The sequence below is a fragment of the Apis cerana genome, linkage group LG8 (genome assembly GCF_029169275.1).
Source record: "Apis cerana isolate GH-2021 linkage group LG8, AcerK_1.0, whole genome shotgun sequence".
NCBI classification, from domain to species: domain Eukaryota; kingdom Metazoa; phylum Arthropoda; class Insecta; order Hymenoptera; family Apidae; genus Apis; species Apis cerana.
Genome location: NC_083859.1, coordinates 10,711,213 through 10,731,964, shown reverse-complemented (window position 1 = coordinate 10,731,964; position 20,752 = coordinate 10,711,213). Strand labels below are relative to the sequence as shown.

Genomic DNA, 20,752 nt, shown 5'->3' with positions numbered 1-20,752 from the left:
GGGAGAAAGCAATGATTCCTCGTAAAATTATCTCGTAATCCTGACGTAATCCCCCATTTTCCTCGAATTCCTTGATGCCTCTGAGCATCAAAGCGAAATAAACGCGTTCAGCTTTTGATGTTATCTCCGTTTACCGGCCGACAATGTCGCTGCTCCGCTCGAGACGGAATGCGTCAGGTGCAACTGCGAGATAATGGCGTTGAAAAGCGTCGTTCAGCGTGCGATAGCTCAGCCTCCTCTGACGTTGTTCAATCCGCCCACTCATCCGGCTCCCACCTCTGCCATCGATGGAAATAATAACCGTTTCAGATACGGTTAGAGAAAATGTTGTCTCGGCGGACGAGAGATGAATTAATTTCAAATTTCTTGGATTTGAGGGAGGGGGAGGGGGAGGGCAGAGGGAGGATTTTCATCTAGATTGTCATCGTTACATACATACACAATTTTCGATGTTAGTTTTTATTGAAGCTTGATTTCTTATTTTAACTTTGTTTAAAATAATACGAGGCTACGTTAGGTTAGGTTGTTCTTTTGAGAATATTTTTTTTTTGGAAGATTCTTTGTAACCTAAAAGTTATGAAAGGATGAGATTTCGATGGAAGAGTTACATATCTATTTAAATTTTAATTTCTGTCAATGTTAGTTTTAGGCTTCATCGAAGCTTGATTTCTTCTTTAATTTTATTTAAAATAATACGAGGCTACGTTAGGTTAGGTTGTTCTTTTGAGAATATTTTTTCTTTGTAACCCAAAAGTTATGAAAGGATGAGATTTCAATGGAAGAGTTACATATCTATTTAAATTTTAATTTCTGTCAATGTTAGTTTTAGGGTTCATCGAAGCTTGATTTTTTTTCAACTTTGTTTAAAATAATACGAGGCTATGTTAGGTTGCTCTTTTGAGAATATTTTTTTTTTTTGGAAGATTCTTTGTAACCCAAATATTATGAAAGGATGAGATTTCGATGGAAAAGTTCAGTCGAATGTCGTCATTATATACATACACAACTTTGAATGTTAGTTTTAGGGTTTATTGAAGCTTGATTTCTTTTTTAACTTTGTTTAAAATAATACGAGGCTATGTTAGGTTGTTTTCTTGAGAATATATATTTTTTTTTTTTGAAAGATTCTTTGTAATCCAAAAGGATGAGATTTTGATGGAAGAGTTACATATCTATTTAAATTTTAATTTCTGTCAATGTTAGTTTTAGGGTTCATCGAAGCTTGATTTTTTTTTAACTTTGTTTAAAATAATACGAGGCTACGTTAGGTTGCTCTTTTGAGAATATTTTTTTTTTTTGGAAGATTCTTTGTAACCCAAATATTATGAAAGGATGAGATTTCGATGGAAAAGTTCAGTCGAATGTCGTCATTATATACATACACAACTTTGAATGTTAGTTTTAGGGTTTATTGAAGCTTGATTTCTTTTTTAACTTTGTTTAAAATAATACGAGGCTATGTTAGGTTGTTTTCTTGAGAATATATATTTGTAATCCAAAAGTTATGAAAGGATGAGATTTTAATGGAAGAGTTATATATCTATTTAAATTCTAATTTCTCGAATGCAAAAGTGTGATATCAGTTTCTTCTGGAATCTTGATACGAAATACGCACGACCTCAATTTTTCAACATTTCAACTTCACTTTTTCCATTTCTCTCGATCTCTATCGTTCTCCATTTACATCGTAAAAAAAAGAAAAGAAAAGAAACAACAACAAAAACAACAACAGATGGAATAAAGCAAAATAAATTGTAAAAGAAAGAAAAAACACGCATTCTTATGGAATATTGTACCATTTTTCGTTTTCGATCTCGTTATATTTTGATTGTTCGAATTTTGTGGCAAGAAAATCACACGTCAATTAGAGAATTCGAATAAAAGAAAAAACAATCCTGTTAACGCAATATTAATTCACAAATATTGGAATTCGCATTTCCCTTTTTAACTTGGAATCGCCAAGCTGCGAATCTCTCTCGCTTTTTCTCCTCTCAAAATTATTAACAGTGACTCTTCACCACCACGAATCGATGCACTTCGACAATATTTATTTATTTGTTCGATTTTTTAAAATATCACGAATAGATAAACTCTTTACGTGTAATCTTGTACAAAGGGTAGAATAATACATCGTCGAATTAGATCCTTTTATCTGAAGTTAGACCTTGAATCCAACCACATTTTAATCCGAGTTCGACAGTCGTGGGAATAGAAATATTATTTTCCAATGTGTTTTCCAGTTTTGCATGCATGGAATACGGTAAAATGAAATTGGCTCCAGCGAAGACGAATTTGATTTTTCGTCCTTGAATAACGAAATTATTTCTATTCGTTGAGAAATCGACGATAGGGGGAAGGAAAATAGCTATGAAAATAGAGAAAAGAATATAGAATGAAAAATAAAAGCACGTTATATGGGATTGTAAGGTTTCACAATGAAACAAGAAAACTGAAAAACACCAAACGATATTTTATCGCGATACTCCTCGTGAACCGAGGATGCATCTTGCATCTAATTACTTTATTATTAAAATATCGCGCAACAGACTTTGATATTCGACAAATTCTTCTTTCTTTACGTGTAAACACACGCAAAACATGGCGATATAAAAATTTTATGCCTCGATTCGCGCGTGAAATCATTTCAAGTCAAAGGCCCTTAATAATACAAAATTGTAAAAATCAAGGAGCAATAAATTCGAATCGAGCAAATCGATTAATTCTCGCGCCGAAATTAGAAAAGCATCCTCCTTTCGTCCTGAAACGAGATCAGTTACAGGCTTTTTGGCCGATGGCCAGGAATTTTCAACCCCCTCCTTTACGCTCAAAAGCTTAGGCTAGAGAGAAGCTGGAACGCAATGGAAATATTTACCTTAGCGCTGCAAGCGCGTAGGCTGTGCGTATGTTTATTCAGAGCGTACGAAGCGTGGTTGCACGTTGAATTCGATTTCGAGGTTGAACATTGGGCCGCGTTATTAACATGACAGATACCATCGCTCTGCTTCGTAGCAGTTCACCCCAGATTCCATTTGTTCTTTAAAGAGTATATACCAATGTCGAGTTTGTGCCGTTTATGTACTTGTGTATACAAAATAAAATTTTTTGAAGGTTCACAAGTTCAGTCTTAAAAGTCAATTTCATTTAATCATTTGACGTTATTTTAGATAAAAGATATTTTGAATAAGCTCTGGATAGATTATATCCTGGTCATTCAGTTGAGATTCAAGTCGAGTAGATAAAGTTAGTCTCCATTTTGTTTCTTCCTTGTTATCTCGATTATCTATTTTCAACGTGTATCTAAAAGAAGGAGGTTGAGTATCGGATTTTTGGAAAAAGTTTATTTTTCCCGATCGTGACAATCTTGAAAATGGAGAGAGTTTAGAGAGAGTTCTCGATCGGAGTAAGTTTGGGTTAAAATTCTTGGTGGCGACTACAGTTTGTTGAAATCGTTTGCATAACATGCTTAACAGCGATCGTGAGGCGCAATACAATTTTACATTGAAGTTCATGAATGTTTCATGGGTGGGCCGGGCACATCGATGCATTCTCAAGCACCATCCTTTAATCAACGAGGACCTGGGTGGCATTAACACTCGAGAATCTTCTCGCTTTAACGCGAATACGCGATGGTTTGCCGATAGTCTTCGTGCCATCTTCCAATCCTTGTGTTATTCCCATGGAAATGATTCACAGATTTTTCCTTTTTTTGGATTTCTTTAGAATTCGAAATATCATTTGACAAAATAACAACTTCCTTTCAACGATTAGTTCTTTATTATAACACAATTTTATTCTTTCTCAATAACGCTATTTCTTCCGATTCCTGTGTTATTTCTTTGGAAATGATTCACAAATTTTTCTTCTTTTTTGGATTTCTTTAGAATTCGAAATATCATTGACAAAATAATAACTCCTTTCAACACAACTTCAATCAAATATTTTTCCTCTTTGTTCGTAACACGAATTTTAAATTCTTCGGAACACTATGAAATCCTAACCTAAAAATATATATATCACAAATTTTTTTGTTCGGATTTCTCTAGAACCCAAAGTACCATTGACAAAATAATAATTCCTTAACTTCCTTTCAACACAAATATTTTATTTTTCGAATTTTAAATTCCTTGAATAAACACTACGAAATTCTAACCTAAAAATATATATATATATCACAAAATAAATAAGTATCTTTTATCTTCCTCTTAATACACACATGCAATGTCTGTCACTCTACATCGTTGCCTACGATCCATTTATCCCAAATTCCGAAATGATCGAACGAACAAGCAGAATGGTGGCGAGTTGAGATGTTCAAAAGGGGAAGCGTCGTCCGATTAAACAGTGCGTGACAAGCGACCAGCTTGTAGCAAGTAAACAGCTCCTACACGAGAGCTGTATAACCTTTGGCTGGTAAAATTGGACCGCGTTGGCGGGCGGTGATCCGTAGGCCGTACCAGAAGAAATCGCCAACCCCGAGTGGCGGTGGAGGCAGCAGAACGGGTTGGCGATCGCGCAGAAGCATCACCACGGCAGGTGCACCGGCTCACCAGCACCACGTGATCGCCAGTGCCGCTGCAACTGCACAGGCCAAGATGCAGGCCGAACAGGGGAGCATCGGTGAGCTGCGAGGCTACCACAACCTCAGATCCAGGAGACACACTTTGGCCAATGTTCGGTGAGTACCCGATTTTCTTTCGACAAACTGGCTCAAATATTTGGACTTGGAATTTTTTTTACGAGTCAAATTTTATGAGTTAAATTTGAAATTTCAATTGTAGGATAGAAAACGTGTAAATTTGGAAAGAGCGATTTATATATTTTAAAAATAAAATAATTGAAAGAGAGCGTTTAAGTTTTCTATCCTCTGTGACTACGTTGTGTCTTTTTGCAAGTATTTCAAATGAGAATTTGAATTTGAATTTAATATATTAAATACAGAATATATATTTTATAGAGGTGGATAATGATTCATTGATCTTTCGTCACGCTTTACTTGTTGCTCATAGTATCGATTGTTCAATAGTGCGACTGTTGGACGGTTTATTTTATTTAATCTGAATTAGAATTTATAAATGCGTCCACGAATTGTACTTTTCAATCCTTTTTTTAAAGAACGAGTCAGGAGATATAATGACTTTTCAGACGAAAATAGATCTAATGAATCATACAAAAAGTTCGATGGCTACGTTTCCCGATGAATCATTCGATTAAACCGAAAATTCGTTTTGAAACCAATTTACTTGATGACAAATTGTAATTAGACGGTGCCAACTACTTTGTCTGATCTATGAGGTAGTGAAATCTTGCTGCCGTGCATCTTCTTAATATCCTTCATTCTATTAATGCGAGAATAACGTTTAACAAAAATAGAATTGTTCGAGCTTTAAATAATTTTTATTTATCACCAATTCATTCGAAATCAATTGTTACATAGAAACGCGATAAAAGCATGATAACCACAACAATAAATAAAGATCTTTCTTCGACAGACGGATAGCATTTACATTTTCCATATGCGCGAAACAATTAATAAACCGTACTGGATATCATACTGGATGTTCACAAATGTTTTCTCTTCTTCCTTAGTCGAATAATCTGAAATTTAATTTCATGCCAACATGGTTGATCCTATTATGGCTTGGACCGAATGAAAGGATGGCCTCCCGATACAATAGCTGAGCATTATTGATTTTAAAAGCGCGTCATTCGACCAACGACATTATTGAAAATTATGTACCGTTTCCTTTGTCGTATTTATCTTATCGACTCCGTTTCACTCAGTCAAAAGCCTTTGCCGTTAGATTCTTCGCCCACTGAATCTTGTAGAGAATTTTCTTTTTTGAGATTAAACTAATACCGCTTTCCATTCCGTTTAAAATGTTTCAGAAATTGACAAGTATTATTATGTGTTATTAAGTATTGATGGATAATATTGAATATGTTCAACTACCATCGTAATGAAACATCTACCTGTGCGATTCTATCGGTTGTTCATGAGTTAATTTCACAAGCGATAAATACATATCAACGTGTGTTCACTAGATGATTCCAATATCACGAATATGAGACACATTTGATATAATTTATGATAAAATTTATAATAAAATATTGAAAAATGATATTGGATTCTGTGGACTTTACGACATTATGTATTCAGAAACTGAAAGACAAGGACTAAAACTTTTCATTCACTTCACCAGTTTGACTAAAATCCCATACAAAGTTCATGAACGTTCATGGTCCATAATAAATCACGTTTCAAACAATTCGTGTTATAATATAGACGAACGAAAATACATTTCGTTAAGATATCACTAGATCCACGACGAGATTTACGAGGACGAGATCAATCAGGGTCACCACAGGCACAATGTACTCTTTTCAGTCCTTCTTTGGTCTCTATTATACCGCTGCAGGTGCATTGCACTGAATCTTGATCCTCATCATTGTCCATCATTTTTGGCTTTCGTTTCATTTTGGGAATCTTCGCTGTACAACCTTGATCCATCTTTTCCTTTTTCATTTTGCATGGAAAAGGTTTTTTGAGACCCTTGGTCAGTGTCGGTGCACAAGTACAGATCTCTTGATCACACGTGTACTTCTTAGATACCTTCTTCAAAGGATCTTGTGCCTTCAGAACCTTTTGAACTTTTTTAAGTTTGCAATCTGCGCAAAGAGCCTCGTGTTGAGTCGGCTGGGTGGTGGTAGGTTTTTTCAACGTTGGATAAGCCGACTCGTACATCGCGGGCAATTTCTTTCCACATTTACAACAATTGCATTTCCCTTGCTCCATTTCTTCAGACTTTTTGGTATAATAGATGGATCTAAGTTCTTTTTCTGGCCCGGGTTTCATGCTCTCCGTTTTCATAGATTGCATAATAGCGGAAAGAGTTTCATAGGGAGCAGCAGTAGTAGTAGGATAAGAATAGGCACTTAAACTTGTAGCTTTCATATGAAGAGACGAACTTTTTGCAATTTTCGAAGTTTTCTGAATCGTCATGGACATCTCCTGCTCCTTAAAAGGCTTTTTAAGTTGCAATAATTGCTGCATCGTTTCTGGATCTGGATTTATCGCTTTTGTAATAGTTACTAATTGGGGTTGTTGGGTTTGTAGTCTTGGACTCGTTTGTGTCTCGACATCGGTCACTGTTTGAGTGATCATTTGATGATAAACGGTTTCGATCCTTGTGATTTCCGTCTGAGTAATTTCAATCTTTTTAGGAGGTTTCTGAAATGGCAAACATGGAAGATGTTATATTATAATTAATCAGACGATTACTTTTGAATACAAGAAAAATTTTTCACAAACGATTGATTGAAAAGAGTTTAAAAAACAGTCAGTAGTAGTTAAGTTCATACTAACAGGAGGACGAAAAGGTGGACATGTGCAAATTTCTTCTTCCGGCTTTATTCTTATAGGTTTTTTTGGTGGTATTACTTTTGGTACAACTTCAGGTACAACTTCAGGTACAACTTCTGGTTTAACTTCTGGTACAATTTCTGGTACAATTTCTGGTATAACTTCTGGTTTAACTTCTTCTGGTATAATTTCTGGTACAATTTCTGGTACAATTTCTGGTTTAACTTCTGGTATAATTTCTGGTACAACTTCTGGTACAACTTCTGGTACAACATCTATTACAACTTCTGGTACTATTTCTGATACAACTTCTGGTACAACTTCTGGTTTAATTTCTTCTGGTATAATTTCTGGTACAATTTCTGGTACAATTTCTGGTTTAACTTCTGGTATAATTTCTGGTACAACTTCTAATACTTCTGGTTCAACTTCGGGTTCAACTTTCGGCACAACTTCTGGCACAACTTCTGGTATAACGTCTGGTACAACTTCTGGTACAACTTCTAATACTTCTGGTTCAACTTCGAGTTCAACTTTTGGCACAACTTCTGGCACAACTTCTGGTACAACTTCTGGTACAATTTCTGGTACAACTTCTAATACAACTTCTGGTTCAACTTTTGGCACAACTTCCGGCACAACTTCCGGTACAACTTCTGGTATAACTTCTGGTATAACTTCTGGTATAACTTTTGGCACAACTTCTGGCACAACTTCTGGCACAATTTCTGGTACAACTTCTAATACAACTTCTGGTTCAACTTTTGGCACATCTTCTGGCACAATTTCTGGTACAACTTCTGGTATAACTTTTGGCACAACTTCTGGCACAACTTCTGGTACAACTTCTGGCACAACTTCTGGTACAACTTCTGGTACAATTTTTGGCACAACTTCTGGCGCAACTTCTGGTACAACTTCTGGTACAATTTCTGGTACAACTTTTGGCACAACTTCTGGCATAACTTCTGGCACAATTTCTGGTACAACTTTTGGCACAACTTCTGGCTTAATTTCTGGTATTTCTTCTTTAATTTCTTCCTTGAATTCTAACGGTACCACAATTTCCTCTTCTTCTTCTATTGGTTCCTTTTTAATTTCTTCTTCTTTTTTAATATCTTCTGGAGCAATTTCTTCTACTATAGGAACTTTCTCTTCTATTTTCACTTCTGGTAATACTTCCAATTTACGCACTACTTCTGATATATCATCTTCCACAATGTCTTCCACGTCTAAAGTTGACACCAATGGTGAAGAAGGTGGTTCTGGAGGATGTTCAGGTTCAAATTTTACTTCGACCATTTCCTCGCGGACTACAGGTTTTGCTTCTGCAGCTATTTCAATTTTTGGCTCCACTTCAGGCTCGACTTGTATTTCGATTTCTTTTGGCGGAGGTATTTCTTCGCGAATTCTAACTTTCGCGATTATTTCTTTTACATCAGACTGAAAAAGATCAATATAATTAAATCGTTGAAGAAAGTAAATATTAAAATAGTTCAAATATCAAATTCATAGTTTTATCGCTTTATAATTGTACAATATATTTATCGTTTATTTTCTCGCGATACTTACTTCAGTATATGCTGCCATCTTTATGGCCAACTTGTCGGCATCCTGTTTCGCGGTCACGCAATCAGGACATTCCTAAATTTGAAAACATTTAAAAGAGTTTGAGGTCGTATTAAATGATTTTGCAGTTAAAATCGAACAAATATTATAATATAATTAATACCGCTATCGTTGCTCTGATCGTATCAACATCATCTTCCCATGATAATATTTCCATTCGTGGGATAATAATATTATCCATGTCAATTGGTATATCTGGTCTTTCAACTTTGATAGGAGGTTCAGGGGGATAAACTTCTGGAGTGGGTTTAATTTCTTCAATAGGTGTTGGCTCCTCTACCGGTCTGATTTCTTCTATAGGTCTTTCTTCCACTTTGATAACTTCCGGTGGTATAACTTCCGCAATAGGTTCAATAGGCTCTTCTATCGGTCTAATTTCCTCTACAGGTGTAATTTCTTCTACTGGTCTAATTTCCTCTACAGGTGTAATTTCTTCTATAGGTCTAATTTCCTCAACAGGTTCCACAAATGGTTCAGGTACATCAATTTTTTCTTCTATAGGTGTAATTTCCTCGACAGGATATTCTTTTATAGGCTTTTCCACCAAAACATCTGGCTCTCTTTCTACTTCAACAGGTTCAATTTTCTCAATGGGCGGAGGTTCAATTTTTATTTCCTCTGTTATAGGAATAGGTGGTTCATCGATAACGGTCACCGGTGGTTTTTTGGCAATTAGATCTTCTATGTCTATTTTCCACCCATGTTTTTCTAATAATTCCTGTGGCGTGATACGTTTTTCCTTCAATGCAATCATTTCTTCTTCCGTTAAACCAGTTTCAGTGAGCACTACATCGTTACAAATGAAACCTTCAGGACAGACAAAATCATCGTCATATTTATCCAATTCAGAGAGAGATGTTATTTGCGCCAAATATTCCGAAGCTTCTTCCAACATTTCTTCTTGATAAACAAAATCTTCTGGTTTGATTTCTATTTCTTCATCCTCCACTTTTACAACATCGGTATCTATTTTAACATCGATCGTGTCAGGTACAGCCTCCATCTCAGCCTCTATTACATCAGGTTTTATCTCTACTTCATCATCAACCACATCAGGTTTAATTTCCACGTCAACATCGACTAACTCTGGTATCACTTCCACCTCTTCGTCAACTATCTCTGGCTTCACTTCCACCTCATCGTCAACTATCTCTGGCTTCACTTCCACATCGACATCAACTATCTCTGGCTTCGCTTCCACCTCGTCGTCAACTATTTCCGGGACTGCTAAAATATCCTTCTCCTCTACATCAATCTTAGCTAGGACTTCTATCTCTTCGATTTCCGCATAATCTTCAACTCCGATCAATTTCTCTTTTATATCTACTTTAACCGCTACATCTATGTCAAGTACATCGGCAAAGTCGTCCTCTTTGCCCACCAAAGCCTCTATCTTGCTCACGCTGAGGTACTTCTCCAATTCACCTCTGCAGGTGGACAGTCTTGATCTGAGCTTCTCTATTACATCTTCCAACTCGACGATGCGATCCGCCATCTGTTGATTTGCAGCCGTCTTCATTTCTAATTGCTCCTGCAAACTGCTTATGGTGCTTGCGACATCGCTGTCCAATTTACACCACATATCGTCCGCTTGTTGTAGCGTTCTCATATAGGCGTCCTCCCTATTTTCCAATTCGGCGATTTGTCTCTTCATGTACAATTCGGTCTCGGCCAATTCCTGAAGCTTTTCTAAACACTCGATATCGGTCGATTTAATCGACGCGTTGCTAGGCAGTTTCTTTAACCACTTCTTTTTGCACTCAATTACCCCGCACTCGCCTGCACGCCAATAAATAAATCTAAACTTAGAGACCGATCTTCGATCGTGAGATCCATTTTATTCATATAATTTTTTAATACATATTACAAACGAATCGAGTTTCGAGGGAAACTTTTGTTCAACTAACCAGCCTCGCACGAGCGATCATCCTCGTCCTCCACCTTGTAAGCCTCTTTCAATTTCTGGGCCTCGACAGTTAGCTTCTCGATCTTTTCCTTCATCTCTTCCTGAAGGATCTTAACCTCCCCCAACCTCCTCATTTTGTCCTCCAACAGAGCTTCCTTCTCGGTCCAAAGATTCCTAGCCTCGTCCATCCTCCTCTGAGCCTCTTTCCTCTCTGCCTCGACCTCCCTCACTCTGCAATCGAAATGTCTGCTAGGCGTCCTCGGACAATACACCTCCCCAGAAGCTGGGCCTTGGAACTGTTTCTCCATGACACGCTGGAGATTGGGTACACACGTCCCTTGAGCCATCCTCCAGATATTCCACACCATCACGGCCGGCATGGAGCATTCCAAGATGTTCAATCGATGCTTCAGATCCCCCTGTTGCTTCTCCAGTTCCTCGTTCTTCAGTTCACGATTTATTATCATCTCTTTGAACTTGCGCTGGCATTTTCGATACGTCTTCCCCGATTTTGGATTATGTTTTTGGGACGCGTCCTTGCCCAGCTGGCCCAGAGACGTGGACTTTTTGAACTCATCCTGGTTCTTCGATTCTTCGATAGAATTCTTCGATTCTTTGTCGCGTTCGTCCGTGAACGTTCCGGAGAATAATGGATTTTCTTTGGATGGGAATGATTGAACGGGATTCGATTGAACGGACGTGCTTTGGGTCTGAACCGAGACGATCTGTTCAAGTTTGCTCCCCGGCGCGGACGAGGGTTTGGATATTTTGGAAGTGTCGAAATCTAAATCATCCTCCGTCAAATCCTCGCTCACATCCCATTCGTTTATTTCTTCGTCCATGATGTTGGTCCTTTCGCTTTAATCGCTTCTAGTTTCTGAATCACGTTGAATCACGGTCACCTGTTTTCAACAGTTTCTCATTGAAGAGTTGTAGGAAAAGGAGTAAAGAAGAAATGCACGAGGGATTTATAGTTGAGAGCAGAAATTGTTTCTCGAGGTAAAAGTGTTGGAATGAAGATCAAATTGAGATTCTAATAAAAGATATATCGTAACTAAATTGTTATCGTTATATTAACAAATATAATTATTATTTCAATTACTGTGATAAACCTGTTTGTAATTTAATTATTGCCATAATATTTCCATACGAATTTTAAATAATAACAAGGAATAAATGATTCTAATAAATTCTGTGAATTCTTTTCTTTCTTTTTATTGATAAAACGAGATTAAAATTTACCTAACCGATGGATTTATTTGTAAATTTTATCAAAAGTACGCATTATTCCAGGAAGAAAATAGTTTTATTTGTGATTCTACTTGGTTAAAGTGAGTCACATCTTTGTCAAAAATACTGATTTAATTTTGGAGCTCGTCCAAATGCGGTTAACGTTGATATATTTCAGATACCCATTACTGTAGATTCAACAGATTTCGTTGGAAATCACGATTGATTTCCGTTTACTCCATTAATTTCATAATTTCGTTTGAACGTAGCCACGATGTTATCGAGTATCGAGAAATTCTCTATCGATCGATCTTCTTTCGATCTTCTTTCTTCTTCCCAATTTCGCGCTAAACGCGATAACGCGAAACACGTTACAAATGACACACACACATATATATATATTTTAAATAACGTGAAGTTTCGACTTACATATCTTTTAAACATTTTCATTTCCTTACACTTTCCATTTCTGATATATTCAAACTTTTCTCCTTCTTCTAAAATTCCTAATAAGTATATCTTCTAAATTCTAAATACCAAAATCTTCTTAATAGCGACCGATTCATTCCTCGACCTATTTCCTTTTAACTGCGGTGAAACGAAGTCGGGCATAATGGATTTATCATCGATATTTTTTACGATCCGACGTTGAAAATGCCAGCGAATCGTTCGGGGTGTCGTAAAGAAACAGCTATGCGGCAAATGGTACGTGAAATCTCGCGAGAATTTCTCCCCCACCTCTGAATGCGGAATGCATTTTCACTATGCGTTGCGTGTTCGAGACAAAAGAATCGTTAGTTATGGCGCCATAAGAGCGACTGGATCGATGGAGAAATCGATTTTTGAGAAGGAAAGAACTTGATCAAAAGCTCGTCTTGTCTCTTTTCAAGCGCTCGTTCGCAATGAGAGAATAATATTAAAATTTGAATTTTCTTTTCCCAGTTACATTTGGAAATAGTTTGTTAGAATTATTCTCTTTCCCTGTATCGTTGTAAATTTAAATTTCTATCTCGTATTTTTCATATAACGCGTGTCTTTCTCAGTTTGTCCATTCTCATATCCTCTATTCTACTTTTCATTTTCCTCTCTGTTTATCCTCTCTGATATTTCATATATATATATGTATATATTCTTTCGTCCCATTTTCGTCCTTTTATTTCCATTTCTCTTTATTTGTCGGGAACAATTTTTTTCTTTCCAGAAACTGGGAAGGATATATATTGTAAACGTTAGAGTGGATGTTGCACATTACTGGAAACATTATTCTCGAATCTGTTCGCGTATTATCGTTAGATCCATCCTCTTTCTCTTGTCGAGTTTGACGTTTACGAGTTATGCATAAATTCCCCCCTCTTCCTCCTTTCCCTGTCGTTCCATCGATTTGATTCGCCTCCCGTGTTGTGAAAAAATATGGGATGGGAGAGAAGGGGAGAGAATAAAGGGGAGAGGGAAATTTTAACAGGGGAGAAAGTTTGCATTAGATTGACGTATCGATCGGTGGACCGGATCTAAATGTAATTTACACGTTCATTTATTTTGCAACGATCTGTCTTGCTTCCACCCTCCTATTTCTCCCTTGCTCCCACCCTCTTCTACCTTCGCTTCTATCTTTGTATGTTTTCGTCTGACGCAACAAGTTTTTATCATTTTTTTTTTTTTTATGAAATGAAATCACTATTGGCAACCGTTGATCCTTAAGCAAGAGAGATCGTATTTCTCTGTTTTCAATGCCAAGAACAGTTAAGAAAATTCTTTGACAGAAATTGATTGGACTCAGAGTCTTATTTTTTATTTCAAAAATATCATTATTAATAATCGCTTTCGCGGTCTTTTCTCTACGTGAAGCAGTAATCGAAATAAATAAATAATCATTAAATAGAAAAATTGAAGAATTACTCACAACTCTATATATATATTTTAAAAAACTCTTACGTGAATAATCGAAATAAATAAATAATTATTAAATAGAAAAGTTGGAAAATTTTTCTGTCGTTCACAGCTTTCTAAATATAATTCAAAAAATAATCAAAATAAGCATATAACCATTGAATAGAAAAATTGAAAAATTCCTCTGTTATTCATAGCTCTATATATATTTTAAAAAACTTTATCCTTGCGTGGAATAATAATTGAAATAAACAAATAATCATTAAATAGAAAAATTGAAAAATTCCTGTATTGCTCTTTGTGTATATTTCAAAAAATAATCGAAATAAATAAATAATTACTAAATAAAAGTTGGAAAATTTTTCTGTCGCTCACAACTTTCTATATATATTTCAAAGAATAATCAAAATAAACAAATAACCATTAAATAGAAAAATTGAAAAATTCCTCTGTCACTCACAACTCTATATTATAATCTGTATATATTTTAAAAAACTCTATCCTTACGTGAAATAATAATTGAAATAAACAAATAATCATTAAGAAACTCTATCCTTACTTGGAATAATAATTGAAATAAACAAATAACCATTAAATAGAAAAATTAAAAAATTCCTGTATTGCTTTTTACAACTCTTTGTGTATATTTCAAAAAATAATCGAAATAAATAAATAATCATTATAATAATCAAATATATATTTCAAAAAACTCCATTCCTAATGAAAGAATAATCGAAATAAATAAATAATTATTAACTAGAAAAATTGAAAAATTCCTCTGTCGCTTTCTTTCTATATATATTTCAAAAAAACTCCATTCCTATGTGAAGCAGTAATCGAAATAAGTAAATAATATAGGGAACACCCTCGAAAATTCCTCCGTCGTTTTCCTGTGTTGCTCAATATATATTCGTATCGATACAAATTTAAAGCAGATAAAACATTGAAGAAGTAAATATGTCGAAAATACTAAAAGTATAACATATTCGGCGAAATTGGGATTTCAATACGAATTTAAACATGATAAAATATCAAAAATAAAATATTTAAATATCAAAAATGCTCACATATATATATATATTTTAAAATAAAGTACGTCGAAATCTGGAAGAATAACGAATACAAAATCAATTGTTCCCAATTTCTCTTATAAAAAATCCTTTTATTCGAGAAAATTTCGAAGCTTACTGGCCGTTATATTATTATATTACATTTTGATAATCGCTCGAAATCAAGGAGAATCAAGAGAACAGAAGAGGACAGAATTTCGAGATTTAAGAGAAGACGAGGGAGACGGAAGGGAGGTCCGTTATGGGATGGAAAAATTTCTCCTCTGCCGAAAAGGTGACTGGAAATAAGAACAAAGGCGATAGGAGGGTGCAGGGTTAAACATCAATTTTTTCCGGCTCGGTTTACCGCAGAGGAACAACGTTAAAGGATAAACCGGCCTAAGCCCGGAAAAGCCCTGTTTTATGTCGAACCAGCCTGAAAAGGGGGTTGACCTCGCTCACCCTCCACTTTCTCCGCCGCCCTTCTTTCTGCACCTCTCGCAAAATCAATAGTATCGGTGTAGTACCGAGTTTATCCCGCGCTTCAGACGCGGCCTCAGCCAGCCTTCCCCCTCCCCCAAAGTTCAGAAATTTTTTGGCCAACGTCGGATTCAAAATTAGCGAGGAAAATTAGCATATTTTTTTTTAATGCTGCACGTTTCGTCCTCTTCATTTTTGTTTATTTATTTCCAATTTACTAATTTTTTTCTCTATTTTATTTTGTTTCATGTTTTGATTTACTCGTATTTCCTTCTCTATTCCATTTTATTATTAATTAAACGCGATGTTAATTTTTCTCATGTATTTAGTTACATTTTTATGTATACGTTTTTAAATAATAAGCTGTGATAAGAAAAGCAATATTGCTTTCTCAGGAAATTAAATGTAAGCTCAAAAAAATAATCTCTATCTTTCGAACCATTGCGCGCCAACGCAAAGGGTTTTAATATTTTACCATCACTTTTAAATTTATATCCATACGAAGAGCGACAAAGAAATTTTCCAACTTTTCCATCTAACGATTCTTCGACTTCCCTTATACTCCCTTATATTATTTCTTTATAGTTGACACCATTTTTGATATTTCAAATCGAACGTGAATATCGGGAGGCAAAATAAATTTTCCTCCATTCTTCGTTCCGCGAAGAAGAATTTTCACTCAATCGAGGATTTGAATAATTTGATGAGCGTTATTAGGGAGTTTCCAAGTTTGGCACACACACACATACGCACATATACATAGGGATTATGAAGTTTTCACGGTGAAATGTCATCGTTGAGGAGACGAATTATCCTTGGCGTCTCCCCCTCACCGTATTTAATTAATTGTTGCTTGAATATCTTGTTCCAGCCACGTGTTCTCGCAACGAATGTTCAAGGGAATATAATTATCCGGTACAGTTTGCAACGCTGGAGGTCCGGCCTGTCCCCGTCAACTCAACTTATTTAATCACGAATTGGAAACTTGGCCTCCCTTTTCCACGTGAATAGGACCCAATTAACGGCCCCATCAAACTTGCTGCGCAATTAGGACCGATCTCAATTAAAAGTATTCCGTTTCTAATTTATAACAGCGAGCATCCTGTTATTCTTCTTCCTTTGACGAGGAGTTTTCACCAGAGTCTCGTCAGAATCGTTGTCGAATTAAATCAGAATATTACTTTTTCTTTCTTTTTCTTTTAGGACACACTGTATACACACAAGGCAAGGCGTAATCAATCGGAAATAGCTGCAATTACGTGGCATTTTCCCACGCTTCGAGTAGACACACCGATAGAAAAGCATTATGCAAGGGAAAAGGGGAGGAGAGAAGGTTGTTCTAAATAAAAAAAAATGAAAGAACAATTTTTAATTATACGTGAAATTAACTCGATTCTCGACAAAGAGTTTATGTGTTATTAACTTCCACGAAGGTGTAAGGAAAATTTTCCCACTTACGATTGATTCTTTTTTTTTCAAGTCATTCTAGAAGAAAATTTGCATACCTCGACGAAATACGATCGATAACAAGTTTTCGAAAACGAGTTTCGTGGACACAATTTTTGCGAAACGAAAATCGAAACAAAGACACAACATTCTAATAATTCTAATAATAATTGCCGCGTTTGAAGAAGCTCTTTTCATCCCTCGTTCATCGAATCGATAAACTCGTCCTTCCACGAGGATTTCCTTATCCTCCAGCAATCCAGGAATGCCTATATAATTTTTAATACCCCTCTCATTAAATTTCGACCCTCCAATTTATCGATATTTCACCCCTATTAGATGGCTACACCCCCACACTATCCCTCTATAAAGAACGTTTATTACATCGACGTCGTAATTGAAGGGGACAACCATGAAAATCGGCTTCGAGTAATTGGCATCGGTGGTTGTTTGTTCGCCTGGATGGGATGTAAATAACAAGGGAGGGGGAATGGAGATTTTTTTCACTGCGAGACTTGGCTATATATATATATATATATATGTACTTTCAAATTTTAATAATTATAAAATTCCATCCATTTTTCAATTAAAGATTTATTAGGATTTTATATCATTTTATTTATTTTCATATTTATTAATTTTCAATTCCCTTATTATTTAGGTGATCCAGATAATTTTAAAATTGCAAATCCTATAAATACACCAACTCATATTAAATCTGAATGATATTTTTTATTTGCTTATTCAATTTCACCTGCAATCCCAAATAAATTAGGTGGAGTAATTGGATTATATCAATTTTAATTTTATATATTACTATTTTATATAATTAGTAAATTTAATTTATTTAATAAAATTTATCATCGAATATTCATTAATAATTTTATTTTATTAACACGATTAGATAAACAATTAATTGAACATCCATTTACTGACATTAATATATTATTTACTACAACATATTTTTTATATTTTTTTATATCATTTTATTTAAGAAAATTATGGGAAAATTTAATTTGAAAATCAATTAAATAAAACTATAAATTATTAATTAAAATGAATAAGTATATATTTTGAAAATATAATATAGAAATAAAATTTATCGAATAATTTCTTTAATATAATATAAATATATTAAATAAATTATTAATCGAATAATTAAATAAATTAAAATAAATTTAATTGATCAATAAAAAAATCCATAAAATATCATTCTTAAAATATTCTTCTATGATATTCTTCTATGATATTCAATTGAACTGATTAAGTATATATGGTATTTTAACGATATGATAATGGATGGCTTCTCTTCTCCGTTTTACTCCCTTCTTAATGCGTCGTTATCGAAAAGTGAATTGTGGAATTTAAATGTCGTGTTATAACGAGTACTGTATTCAATTCGCCGGGTGAAATGTATCATATGCGGATTATAAAATCGATAAAATTTCAAATTTAAAAGAAGAAGTTTTTTTCGTTTATCGAGAAGAAGAAATTAGATATTAATGAACTAATTAAAGGAACTTAAATTATTCAATAATGGAATAGAATCGTTATCGTTCGCGTGCAGTTATTTGAAATTAATTGATATAATTAGTCACGCGAACTTTTAATAAAAGAGTTTGATAGAAGAAGAGAAAAGGGGAAATAGCTTTCTCAATTTTGCAAAGATTTTTTTTCGAAAGGTATCCGTTCAAAGATACTCGATTAATCCTGATTGTACTCGGTTATCCATTTTGATTTATATACATACATGTGGGAAACATTCGTCATTAATTAAGTGAAATTATGCGTGTAATTAGGTATACGTGTCGATAATTTAAACTGCATCCTCCCAAAATTGAATCACTATCGACAGTTCAGACACGGATTCTCTTTCAATTAACAAATATCAATTTATTAGGAATTAGAAAGTAAATAAAAGCTCGTCTCAATTCTTCGAGGCTCTTTTCCAAGAGTAGGTGGAACACTGGAACAATTATTTAAATAAAAATTTATTCGTGAAATTATTCGTGGCTTTTTCTTTTTTCTTCGAAAGTTGGAAAAAGAAGAAAGGAACAAAGTTGCGGAATGGTAAACGTGATATCGTTCCATTAATTAAAAATTAACGCCCCTTTCGCTTGTTAAATTTCGATTTTCAACCGGCGACCGTGGAAATGAACTTCGAAACGGAATTAAGCGAGCAATCGTGCGGAGGAATTTCGTTTTATCGCACGCGAATCGAAATTTCTGAATTCGAGATTACGATATTGCTATTACAAATTACAAATATATATATATCTCCACACAAATTCACTATTTTCCATTTATTTTCTCTCTCTCTCTAATCTCGTTAAAAGGTCTCAAGAAACATTAATACAATAATCCAAACATCGACAAATATCAACGATGATAAATAATTCCAATAATTTCTCATTTATCTTTTTTTCACTCTCCACTTTCATTCACTGTTACTTTGCAATTCCTCCCTTTCTCCTCCAAGTAATTTTTCATTGAACTCGCGATCGTTCCATCATCGTCACACCTCCGTAATTCCCATTCAACGGATGTTACATCGCGGGTCAAAATGGTGGTGGAAATGCTCCCTTGGAGGTTGCCTCCCTCGACGTGTTTCTTCGATCCATTAGCATAAACGGTTGTACGAATGCGCGCCGATGCATTCCTTCCCCCTTTAAACGTGCATCGCGAATCCGGACTCCTCTTTCTAACGCGGGGAGAGGATCTAACGCACGCAAACTTTTCACAACAGGAGATCCTGCTCGACTGTGAGTGTCTCCGAAATATTCGATGATTCCGGTCAGGTTAATGGCACAGTCGTAACTCGATCAACCACGAGATTATTAAGGAATTCCGTTTTGATCGTTTCTGATTTCTCGAGGATTTCTTAGAAATGATTGGATGGTGAAATTGGACTATGTTGGTGTATGTTTGAATAGAAATCATCGTTGTGATGAATTATTTATTTATCATTCTTGTATATTTATTTATTAGGAGGATATATAGATTTTTTTAATTGTTGCCATCATTAAACGAATTATTCTTGTGGATTAGGAATGATTTGTGACTACGTTTCAATCATCGTTGTGACGAATTATTTCATCATTATCTTTGTCATTCTCCTGTATTTATTAAGGATATATAACTTTTTTTAATTGCCATTATTAAATTATTCTTGTGGATTAGGAATGATTTGTGATTTATGACTACGTTTGAATAGAAATCATTGTTGTGACGAATTATTTCATCATTATCTTTATCATTCTCCTGTATTTATTAAGCTTTTTTTAATTATTGCCATCATTAAACGAATTATTCTTGTGGATAAGAAATGATTTATGATTTATAACTATTATGATTTAAATAGAAATCATTATTGTGATGAATTATTTCATTATTATCTTTATCATTCTTATATATTTATTTATTAAGGATATATAGCTTTTTTTAATTGTTGCCATCATTAAATGAATTATTCTTGTGGATTAGGAATGATTTGTGACTACGTTTCAATAGAAATCATCGTTGTGACGAATTATTTCATTGTTTATTTATCATTCTCGTAAGAATATGTAGAATATCTTTTTTAATCGTTGCCAATGAATTATTCTTATTTATTTATCGTCGATGTTAATATATTCTTTGGCTTTTCTTCATTTCTTGTGGATTAAAAATGATTTATGAAACGACTATATTTGAAATATAGAAATCATCGTTGTGACGAATTATTTCATCATTATCTTTTTTATTATTTTATACATTCTCATTTAT

At 34.7% G+C, this 20,752-nt stretch overlaps 3 protein-coding genes across 8 annotated transcripts in view; 2 read left to right on the top strand and 1 right to left on the bottom strand.

Moving 5' to 3' along the window:
- The window catches only part of LOC108001532 (cAMP-specific 3',5'-cyclic phosphodiesterase), a 319,149-nt gene that overhangs the window by 25,602 nt on the left and 272,795 nt on the right, over window positions 1-20,752 (top strand). For 5 of the 6 annotated variants that reach the window (XM_062078820.1, XM_062078824.1, XM_062078822.1 and 2 more), the window contains one exon: window positions 4,448-4,675. In XM_062078820.1, the coding sequence (XP_061934804.1) occupies window positions 4,593-4,675 (83 nt within the window). In that variant the 5' untranslated portion in view covers window positions 4,448-4,592. Of the gene's footprint in view, window positions 1-4,447; window positions 4,676-20,752 lie in introns of those variants that run through there. The other variant, XM_062078828.1, reaches the window with a different exon arrangement.
- LOC133666619 (uncharacterized) lies at window positions 7,234-9,211 on the top strand. Its single transcript, XM_062078885.1, has 2 exons — window positions 7,234-7,251; window positions 7,338-9,211. The coding sequence occupies exons 1-2, from the start codon at window positions 7,234-7,236 to the stop codon at window positions 8,805-8,807; spliced, it is 1,488 nt and encodes a 495-aa protein (XP_061934869.1). The 3' UTR covers window positions 8,808-9,211.
- Window positions 9,042-11,811, bottom strand: LOC108001533 (probable serine/threonine-protein kinase kinX). Its single transcript, XM_062079079.1, has 2 exons — window positions 10,897-11,811; window positions 9,042-10,822 (listed from the first exon to the last, which is right to left on the bottom strand). The coding sequence occupies exons 1-2, from the start codon at window positions 11,735-11,737 to the stop codon at window positions 9,075-9,077; spliced, it is 2,589 nt and encodes an 862-aa protein (XP_061935063.1). The 5' UTR covers window positions 11,738-11,811; the 3' UTR covers window positions 9,042-9,074.

Bases quoted from the DNA above. Each gene is read 5' to 3' on its own strand.
- LOC108001533 (XM_062079079.1), bottom strand. From the start codon at position 11,737: ATGGACGAAGAAATAAACGAATGGGATGTGAGCGAGGATTTGACGGAG. The intron at 10,823-10,896 runs GTTAGTTGAACA...ATGAATAAAATG, and splicing joins TGATCGCTCGTGCGAGGCTG to GATCTCACGATCGAAGATCG.